Below are 11,277 nucleotides of genomic sequence, written 5' to 3' on the forward strand. Positions count from 1 at the left end.
TAAATAAGCTGGTTTTTCATGTTACAATCTGTCGTTCCAGAAGCCCATTTAGCTTTTTTACGCTTCTGAATTAACTCTATTATACATATATATATATATATGTATATATATATATATATATATATATATATATATATATATACTTTGAAGGCCACATGGTAAAAGTCACGGCCCGCCACTGATATATATATACTCGTTTCTCTTTTGTAAGACGATATTTAATATCATACCTCTCTACAAATCCAAAATCCAATACTCAGACTGTGAAGTAAAAAAGTAGGAGGTATTTAATAACATTGGTGTGACGGGCACCCCACTCTTCTGAGCCGTACAGCCTCTGCATATGGGCTGGGCTTATATAATGGCAGCGACACTGAGTGAATAAGAGATGTCGCTATTGTGTTCCAGTGTTATGGGCGACTTGCCTCATGTAATACACCAAAACAAGTTGAAGATCTATTGGTACAATACAAATCAATAGCATATACAGCAACACTAGGAGTGAATTATTTTTTACCTTAGCTTTTATTTTATTGCTTTTCAAAGGTGAGTTTGAAAGTGTCTTTCTGTGTTTCAGTTTTCATCATTCGTCATTCATCCTAAGAAAAGACAACATAAGTCCATAGCTTATACAAATAGGCCAACGGCTGCAAGTGGTGTTTATATTAACCTAACCCAACCCCAATATAAACAGGAATTTAACATGTGATAGGCCGTACTTAGTTATCTTCTGAACCCCAGATAATATATCATAGCTTATTAGAGCAACAACTATCAGTAGCACGATGCGTATTCTGATTGCACCCAATGTAATTCAGAATTCAATGTTCCTGTCATCAACATTGGCTATGCTCTTTTATATGCATGCTATGTTCTTCGCATCTGGTTAATCACATAATCCCTATAGGGGATAACATGCGCGTGTTTTGCCTAACGCCTGAACGCCTGAAAAACGCCGAAAGCCTCAACCGGGCTCTGATCACCAAGAAAGCTCTTCATGAATAAAGTGAAGCATGATGGGAATGTATGGTCGATATACTAGAAAACAGCCAATAAGGACTATTAGCCTATGCCTAGCCTGTGTCGAACCGAACTCCGGGAACTTCTCCTCAATCGTTCGCTCGTGAGTTTAATTAGTAGAAGGCTTTTTTTTAATGTGACAATCGTATAATCACGATCGTCAAATATCGTAAGAACGTATATGACGTTGAAGATTAATAAAATATCTTCTTGAAGAGTGATGCGCGTGGCACCACGCACGAGCCTGCTCCAGCGTGGGAGTCACGCATGCGCATCAGCGCCTACGTGCTGCCACACAAGTGACTGCTGTGAAAACAAAGGCAGCGGGCTGCGTCTTGATAACGTCATTACTAGTCCGTATTTGATATGTTCGAGAAAAAAAAGAATCTATCATGTCCGAGTGATATTCCTTGTTAGGTAGTAAACCGTTTGGCCTGTTTATCTCTGTCGTCTCGGAGCAACGTTGCAAAAACGCGCTAACGCAAGTGGATTTCCGGACTCTACAGGTCTCTTGTTTTGTTGAATCGTTGTTCATGAGATGTGTTGAAGGCTGTCTGGATCAGAGGACAGCACCTCTGCGCCACTTTATGTTTTGGCTTTTGATAGGCTATAAAGAGACATTTCAGCGCTGATACAATCCTTTTGTGCCGTCCGGAATGTAGAAGCTTTTATAAGTTGGTGATTATGTCCTAGTAGAACAATGTTTTTCACATTGTTATAAATGGACAGCCCTAAAAGGCCTACCAAAATTCTGCTTCCCAGAGTTGTTTTTGCCACTGGGATACAGAGACGTTGGCATTTGAACCTGGCTCTCGTTTGGACCTCAGACTGGTGATTTTAAGTAATCGGCAGCCGGATTTGCAACGGATGGGTGCTGGCCTTGGTCCTGAAGATATTCCCTCTTATTAACTCGGACCATCCGCCGCCCTGACCTGAAATCACTTCCAGGATAACCACAGAAGGGATTCCGCAGGACTCAGAAGTTAAAGACACTGATCATAATTAGTTTTCTCAAAGTGTTCACTATGATAGGGCCTCTCAGCGGTCGGCTGCATACGTTGTTACTTTTAATGTGTGCGGGTAAGTAGGCTATGAGTGATTTATGTGAAATTATTCATCGTTTTTATTTTTCTAGGTCATTTATTTCCCTATATATTCTAGACCTAAATCCCAAGGTCAGAGTGAATGTATGGCCCACTGCATCATCAACTAGGTTACCCTGTTCCCTCTCCTTGAGAACTTGACATAACTGGTTTTAAACCAATCCCAGCTGAATACATTCCCCACTAATACAAACATAAAACAACAATAGTAGCATGTCCTCTCAAACAATGGACCCATCTTCAGACTATCAGTGAGTAGCAGCAGGCTAACCCCACTTCCCCTTGCCCACTCACATGCACACATGTTATGTCTGGTTCAGTGAGCCTGTGTAGAAAGGCATGTGGATGTAATTGGTGTCAGGACTGTCTGCCCAGTGGGCTAGGGGTTACATAAGAGCACAGGATTCAGCACTGGAACACTCACACGCAGGCATTCATGGCAAACCCTACGTTAACCAATTTCGATTTTGTTAACTGTTTGTATTTAAAATATTTGAACTCTTTACCAGACCATCAAATATTCCATGAGAATACATTAAATCAAACATACACTAACAGTTCAATACATAAATGTACATTTGTATGTGTATAAATAGACCTCATACACTGCTGGCCTCAATGAGAACATCAACAACAATAACCATAGAATATAATCTTCGAGGTTTTGTGTTTTTAAGTTTTCAACATATACAAACACATATATTTAGATGGACATTGTAGGCATATAACTTAACACATACAATCCGAATATAAATCTTTCTCCGGGAGATTTTACTCCTAAGGTTTAGGGTTAGGGTGTCTGATTTCCCAGACGCATACCTGCTAATTAATGACATGTTCATGTATTCGCTGTATGTGTCTTTGGATAAAAGAAGCATTGGTTGGATTCACCTGTGATACCCCCATACACAATGACCACTTACCCTCTGCTGTGTTCCAGCGACCAATTAAAGCTTCCCTCTCCTCTCTGATCTTCCCAGATCATCCAGTATCGATCTACCTCGGTAATGTGTCCCATGTTTCCCCTTGTGTGTCTCAGTGCGTTTGGGCCATGCGGTGTGCGTGGACATCCCCTCAGAGACTGAGGCTGTGGTGGGCAGGACCATGAAGCTCACCTGCATCGCCTGCATGACCAGAGAGGAGGTCAAGTCGCTGACGCGCGTGGACTGGTTCTACCTCACCAACAATGACACCCTGCTCATCCCCGTAGGCCTGCGCTGCCGCCGCTCCTTCCTTGCCCCCTCCCTGATGCTAGTACAGACTGATCGATTTAGGACTGGATTTTAAAGTCATCATTTCAATGTAGTTGTTTCCCTGCAGCCATCACTTTAGCTTCAAATCTGATTTGATTTTCTAGCACTTTTCCCACAGACAAAAAATTATTTAAAGATGAAAACCTTTTTTTCTTTTAAACTTTTTAAAAGCTGAACTTTGCAATATATGCAGGGGAAAAAGTTAACAATACTGTTGAATAAGTGATGGCTGGAGTGACAATGTTACAGAGCGTTCCTTCAAAGAAGTGAAGTTGAATTTATATAATTGTATTAACATTCCAAAACATTAAAGGTGTTTAACTTAATACCCGATGACCCATTTATTTGTATCAAATTATGTATCTCACTATGCATGGCATTCGTAATGCATCTTCCTTGGAGCTTGTGTGTTTTTACGTCTTATATTGGAACTTAGCTTCCCCTCTCCAACAGATCTTCCAGTATAGGAATGGGCGCCCGAAGGAGGTGGAGGGCCCCTGGGAGAAACGTCTCTTGTGGAACGGGAGTGTGGACCTTCAGGACCTCTCCATTTGGATCCTGAACGTCTCCCTTAACGACAGCGGTACCTATCGCTGCGACGTGTTTCGTCAGTTTAAGTTTGACTACTTCACCCCCTCGGTCAACAAGACCAAGGTAATCCAGTTGAAGGTGTATCCAACAGGTGAGGCCAGTGTGTACTTTTGACTTTTTGTTATCTCTTGAGTCCCCTCCAAAGTACCTGATAGTACGTTCGTTCCTGAGTGATAATCTGTAGGCTGAACCACATAGTTTAATGTGGAGGATAGATATTGAGTTAAGCACTTTACATATTCATCTTCTTGGTAGGAGTAAGAGCATGAATATGTAGTAATTATTTTTCTTAAAAGTTATCAACATTATTGACTTAATACAGTCAATAATGGTGACAGTATTAAAATCCAAAATAATTTTAATTGGATTAGCGCCATTAGTCCTAATTAATTAAGCATTTCATTATGCAAATTAAATCCTGTGAAGAATTTGGGTCACCATGATAGATGACGTCCTTCGTACTGAGAATTGTGGGCATGGCATATTTTTCAGTTATCCTTTGAAATGTGATCATGTTAATGCTACAAATCCTTTGGGGGGACTTTAGTTGTGTTTATTTATGAAATATGTTGGTGAAATCGCTGTTATGCAGTGTTTCACTTGTGTGATGATAACATTTGCCTGAATGTGTTAGCCTCAATAAGAACATGCAAAGGGATTGTATGCTTTATTATTATAATTATTATAATTTTTTGTGACTTGCTCCCTCCTCCAATAATGGACTTTGAATGAAAAACCGTCTGTGACTAACACCATCAATACCCTTCTGTCCCCTTTTTTGTTTTGTGTGTACCCAAGGAATAATTGCTATGTTTTGTCTGTCTATCGTTTGTCAAAGCTTTCACCTATTGTCAGTGAAGGGGTTAATTCAAACCACCTGCTTTGCTATCTTTTATAAGGGGTAATGTATTCTGCGTTCCCGAATGCTTGGCTTGCTGATTGTGTTGTTTTTCACCTCGTTCAATATATACATAGTACATGTATATTTGGAACTTTGAATGTACAGATCCCTCATGTCTTTAAAATGTCTATCTGTGTGCACCTAGTGTGGTTTAATGTTGGATGGAGACTTCCACTGGTTGTGTTGTTCCTGAAAGTAGTACAAAGCACTGGATGTTATGATAATCAAATGATATGGTCGTTTACGATAAACTACATTGTATTTGCATACCACACATGCAGACACACATTATCTCCTTGCATCTTTGTAGTGTAGTGGGGCCAGATTTCAAAAAGCCATAGGCCAGAATGCATGATATGTGAATATTAGGTTACAGCAATGACGTCTTTTCTCATTGAAACAACATTGATTGGGTCATGGTTTTATGGGTTAGACGCCCATAGTCTCTTTTGAAGTCACTCTTAAAACACATTACATAATTGTCATGGGTCCGACGGCTTGTTTGGGGTTTGGCACCCGTTCATTGTCACAATGGTTTTCATCCGATGATTTGGCAATTGTTTTATTGGTCTCTTTACATTGGATATGAATCTCTCTCATCGCTCTCTCTAAATTAGCAGTGTTATACCATTAAGCTGATATAATTGCAACGGCATGAAAACCACTGTGACACGTGTATAACCATCTTTTAATCTGATTTTAGCCAAACTACTTTAGGACAGTAGGAGCACACCATAATGGTACTGTTCTGTAAATAACATTTGCTTGCACATCATTGTCTCAGAAAAAAGTTTTGCATCAAATAGCATGTTTCACTTCGGGATACCACATGACAGTACATGCTTGACAGTTAGTGGACACTGTAAGGTCGGCATTCAGAGTTATCAGGGTCGTATTAGACAGAGGTCACCTTTCCGGCTTTAGGAATGAGCAATTCTGCCTAGCCTTTTAAGAACCATCTGGATCTTTGCTAATTATCCCCACCCAACGGTATCACTAATGAGCGTTTCAGCACATCGGTAGATCTAAATAAAACCTTGCATGGATTTTCACTGTACGGGCGCTCGTCGACCTCTGTCTCATTAAGCAACTTGAATACGGGACTGCAATTAAACTGCAATTTAGTCGCTGTCCATCATAACTAGCAGCACTCTCACGCTCTCTACAGTCTCAAGGGCAACAGCCATGAACCTATCTGAACAGTATGACCCCACACCATCACAAATAAACCCCACCAGACGCATCCATGTATAACCAACGGCAATGATCCTTCAGATGAGGTGAAGGGAGACTATCGTAGCTCACAGTGCTGTGCGTGTGTGTGTGTGTGTGTGTGTGTGTGTGTGTGTGTGTGTGTGTGTGTGTGTGTGTGTGTGTGTGTGGGTGGGTGGGTGGGTGGGTGGGTGGGTGGGTGGGTGTGTGGGTGGGTGGGTGTGTGTTCCTCTGCAGCCAAAGTCAACCCGGCGTCACTGTACTCAGAGGTCATGATGTACGTGCTGCTGGTGTTCCTCACCCTGTGGCTCCTGGTGGAGATGGTCTACTGCTACAGGAAGATCTCCAGAGCCGACGACCCCACCCAGGACCCCGCGTGAGTCTGACAGCCTCACAGACAGGCAAACACAGGCAGATATACAGCCTCACAGACAAAGGCAGACATACAGCCTCAAAGACAGGAAGACACAGGCATAGATACAGCCTCATAGGAAGGCAGATGTACAGCCTCACAGACAGGCAGACACAGGCAGACATACAGCCCCACAGACAGGCAGACACAGGAAGATATACAGCCGCACAGACAGGCAGACATACAGCCTCACAGACAGGCAGACACAGGCAGACATACAGCCTCACAGACAGGCAGACACAGGCAGACATACAGCCTCACAGACAGGCAGACATACAGCCTCAAAGACAGGCAGACACAAGCAGACATACAGCCTCAAAGACAGGCCGACACAGGCATACATACAGCCTCATAGAAAGGCAGACATACAGCCTCACAGACAGGCAGATAAAGACACGCAAGCAAAGCTGTGGGCACACACGCATGCAAAAACACACACCATACACACATGCAACCAATCACACACACACACACGCACACACACACAGCAAACTGCATGCTATCCTTGTATATCTGCTATGTCAGCCAAGGGCACTGACATGTCTTTGAATGAGCTGTGTTGCTGTATTCTCCTATTGACCTTGATCAAGCTCACTGAAGGAGCAATGCAGACATGCAGAGCTAAACATGCCAGGGGGATAACGCATGTTATAAAAGCATGTTGAGGCAGCGGGAGTGTGTGTTTGTTAGTGTTTGTGTGAGGGTAAGAAGGACATGTAGTGCACGAAAGGGAAGAAAAAGAAAGAATGATTACAAGAATAAGAGAGGAGGAGGCAGGAGGAGAGAGGGAGAGAGAAAAATAGGGCGAGACAGAGAGTGAGTGAGACATAGAGAGAAAGAGAGAGGGCAGGAGGGAGGGAGTGAGGGAGACAGAGTGAGAGGGAGAGTTACCCAGTGCCACACTAATCTGTCTTTTGGAAGGCCACCTGGCAGGTGTGGGTAAATCTGAGCACTGCTGACTCCCATTCCCATTCCAATTCTAAACAGCTTTTTTTTCCCAACATCCCGCCCAGATCTGCAACTCGTTCATAAACAGAGTTTTTTGCATCACCTTTTATTGGCCAACAAAGACCAGAGCGTACCTGTGCGGTCAGGTCTCTGTGGGCTGCCAAACCGCTGACTTGACCACTTCATCAGGAATCCAGACAGGCAATTTATGACCACGACATCACCAGCCTGTAGAGTTTAGAGCAGATAAGTGCTGATAAGTGGATAACTGGAAATACACTGAGTGACTCCATGCTCCTAATAAAATGCAGAACACATAGACGCTGATGGGCGGGGCACAGCTGTGTGTGGCACCGGAACATGAAGTCGTTATAGCGTGAAGTGGTAAAAGTATTAGGCGTTCCTCTTACAGGTGACAGGAACGATCAGAGGAAAATAGGATATGCTTTGCTTTCTGACATGGTAAAAATGCAATTCAGTAATGCTGTTCAGTCATGCATGCTAAGTTCAGTTAAGTTCAGTCATGCAAATCAACAATTTGAGTTGAGCATTGAAGGCATTTTATTGCAAGGCTAGCGGTCTGCGGGTTGCCATGTTGTGACGACTGCTCTGTTGTGATTTAGGGAATAATATAAGCTATCTGACAGCCCAACAGCTGATGTGTGCAGGTCTTCAGCGATCTTCCTGGAGTAACTCGACAGAAACCTAATGAACAACATGGCAGATGTTCTTCAATGCAAGTGAATAGGCACAAATATTGTATCCATAGGCAGTTTGTAGGCATTTGGTGCAGTAAGAATTGTAAATGGGGTCACACACCAGGGGTCTCGCCTTTTTTCAAAGATGGCTCAGCTCCATCTGTGACAACATTTACAATCTACAAATGCAGATGTAAAACCAATGCTTTCCACACAGCCACCAACTAGTTGCACAGCCCCGACTGTTGGATTCTCCCTCCAATTGGAACCCAATCGCTTTCAAGACATGAAAATCAATGTCCTGCCTTGTTATATGCTATGTCCTTTCTATTATGCATCACTACACGATGCTCCTCCTGGGTCATCCAGGGTCAAGGCAAGGGACACCACTTTACAATTCAACCATTAGGGACCGATTCATGTTTGTTCCTGATCCATACTTCCGCAATCAGACCAGACTTCCTTACTGTTTTCCTCTGGGAGTCAATGGCTTGAAATCAGATTACTTAGCTGCACCAATCTGGCAACAGATCTTTGATCTATATGGAACGGCAGTCGAGTCAGTAAGAAGTATGAAAAATATGCAGTGACAGTCCAATTACAAGAGTCCGGGCTGATTTACATTTGCGAGTGGGCTAGAATGACAGTACAAAGATTATGCTGACTCTGTGACAATTAATAGTGATGGGTATGCTATGCTTTGACTGGACTACACTTTAGAATAATGCGTGATTAAGTGCACCCACTCAGCACAGAGCCTCTGTTGGATGGAGCACTTCACAGTGAATTCAGACGTAGTTCAAAGTTCAGAGGTCATGCTTTGTGCATTTATAGTGATAAGTTCAATCGCTCAACACTGCCGTTATGTAACCAAGAGAAATTGACATATACACTGTTAATGTTAGCATAGACCATTTTTTTGTAAGCATTTCGATTGCATTGCTATGATAAATCATTAACCAATAATAACAATGTGTATTATTGGTAAATACAATGTGATCGTTATTATTGAATTGTACATACTCACAATATACACACATTTAATTATATAACTATGATTAAGAAACTAACTATGGCATTTTCTTAAGATATATTCTTTATTTTCTTGTCTGCTTTATTTATTTATGCGTTTACTTATTTGTGTTTATTAATTCAGGGAGTTAGAAAAACACAAGTTAGACATATTTAGATCCAGATTTTCGATGGGATTTAGCATTGCGGATGGGTGAAATGTATAGCGCAACCTAGAAAGATCACATTTACTAAAAAAGCCCAGTTGACATTTCATTTCTAGAACTGCCTTTGTTTTTTCTGCAGGACAAACTACCTAGCCATACCTTCTGAGCAAAAAGACAATCCAGCTGAGCCGGTTACTGATGTTACCGAATAAAAGTGGTTGTCTTGCAATCACAGACACGGTACTTTACCAGAGACTCAAACTGATCTGCGACCAAACAAACTTAACCCTCCATTTCAACTCATCCTTTGCATATTTCCACAATTAAAGGTTGTACCAGTAAAAAGCAATGTCTTCAAACCACACAGAAAGCATGATGACTGTAGGATACGTGGATGTTTTTGAGTGCTAGTGAAGGACACGCCCGAGTCGTCATTGTAACACATCCACAATAGCTGTCAGTTGGTTTTGGAAGACAATCTGGTAGAAAAAGCATGCATTTATCTGTGTATATATGCGACATATTGTAATTGTTAACCAGCACTCAGTAATTCATACTGTCAGCATACTGCCACAACCTTTAAGACTTAATCAATTTGTATGTATTTGTTGCTATGTTTTTTCAACATTCTTGTTATTTACACACTACACAAACATACATCCCTGCCATTTTCACCACATACACTTACTGTGTTCATAGTTTGCTGTTCTACTGTGTGCATAATACCGATAATGTCATGATTCCATTTAGATTATGGAAATGTATGTTTGCAAGAGCTACTTTATGCGTGTCATGAGGAGGTATATTATCGTTTTACACTTGAATGAGATGAGGATTCTTTGTCTTTGCTGAACAGGAACGATGTGTTTGAATTTCAACTCGTTTACATTGTTCTTTCTTTTCCAGGTACTGACCGATACGAAGGCCACCTCAACGTTGCGGGGGCAGCAGCACAGTTATGTACACAGACATTGTTCTCACACTGATTTCACTGAAAACACTTTGAAACACTCGTCAACTCGAGTGCTCACGCTATGGTCAAATACGTTGTCAATCAGAGAGAAATTGGAGAGCAATGTTCAGCCTCTAGGTCCCATTGTTCTCTCATCCGCTCCCTCTGTACTCTGCTGTGTTGCTTGCATTGTGCAACGGTCGGGGGGATGCAAACTGATTTTAAAAACGGAATACCTAACTGCATGTCTGATACAGTTTGTTTGTTCTGTCCGTGTGATTCATACTCTTTTGATAGACGATGTTGAGATGGTAGTCAAAAGGCAGTTTCTACTGTGATATATTCTCTTCTTTCTACTTTTAATTTTTTACAAAAAAAGGATTGCATTGCTTTGTATACTGTATGGATGTGTATCTTGTGTCATAGTAAAATACTACTAATAGTACTCAAAGTACTGGATAATACTGTGTAAGTTGACAATATTTCAGTTGATGAAGTCGTCTTTGCCTTTCCTTTACTGTGTCCATCTGAAATCTGAACGCCTGTGTTACCGATCGCCCTGACCTCTAACCTCCGCTGTTGCTTGTGTTCTCCAACAGCTACAATAGCAGCGCTCCATATGTGCCTGAATCTATAGGGAAAATACTGTAGAAAATAATGTGTTTCATATATTTGGTGCAATGATATCATTCTGCATTATGTGTGTTACGCATTGTTATGCCCTGTGTGAGAGATCTGCTTATATTGGAATAAATGTATTGCACAATCAGTTTAAGCTCATGGTCTTTTCCACCACTTACCAGCCATCATTATTTCCCTGTGAGATGTATCGTTCTGGACAGATCCTAAACTCATGCCTAGCTGCGCATGTATCGAATATACAAGTAAACGTAGCGCTTCTCATTTTCCCAGGTATCCAGATATTGAGAGGTAAACACATTATCTACTATAAACAGCAACTGTATAACTTCAGCTTTTAGGCTCAAATACCTCATCTCAGTTAAAAGTC

General features: G+C 41.6%; 1 protein-coding gene across 3 annotated transcripts; it reads left to right on the forward strand.

Annotated features, from left to right (window-relative positions):
- The first annotated feature begins 396 nt into the window (after positions 1–396).
- Positions 397–11,037, forward strand: scn3b (sodium channel, voltage-gated, type III, beta). 3 transcript variants are annotated; one of them, XM_060074894.1, is made up of 6 exons: positions 397–546; positions 3,163–3,329; positions 3,830–4,058; positions 6,318–6,456; positions 9,456–9,556; positions 10,223–11,037. In XM_060074894.1, the coding sequence occupies exons 2-5, from the start codon at positions 3,228–3,230 to the stop codon at positions 9,526–9,528; spliced, it is 543 nt and encodes a 180-aa protein (XP_059930877.1). In that variant the 5' UTR covers positions 397–546; positions 3,163–3,227; the 3' UTR covers positions 9,529–9,556; positions 10,223–11,037. The 3 variants fall into 3 exon arrangements, with proteins under 3 accessions (XP_059930877.1, XP_059930876.1, XP_059930875.1); XM_060074892.1 differs by lacking the exon at positions 397–546 and adding an exon at positions 1,282–2,100; XM_060074893.1 differs by lacking the exons at positions 397–546; positions 9,456–9,556 and adding an exon at positions 1,274–2,100.
- The last annotated feature ends 240 nt before the right edge of the window (positions 11,038–11,277 follow it).

Source organism: Gadus macrocephalus, chromosome 16, assembly GCF_031168955.1.
Source record: "Gadus macrocephalus chromosome 16, ASM3116895v1".
NCBI lineage: Eukaryota > Metazoa > Chordata > Actinopteri > Gadiformes > Gadidae > Gadus > Gadus macrocephalus.

Coding starts and splice junctions, on each gene's coding strand:
- scn3b (XM_060074892.1), top strand. CDS start 2,046: ATGATAGGGCCTCTCAGCGGTCGGCTGCATACGTTGTTACTTTTAATG. Junction 2,101..3,162: donor GTTACTTTTAATGTGTGCGG/GTAAGTAGGCTA, acceptor TGTGTGTCTCAG/TGCGTTTGGGCCATGCGGTG. Junction 4,059..6,317: donor GTTGAAGGTGTATCCAACAG/GTGAGGCCAGTG, acceptor GTTCCTCTGCAG/CCAAAGTCAACCCGGCGTCA.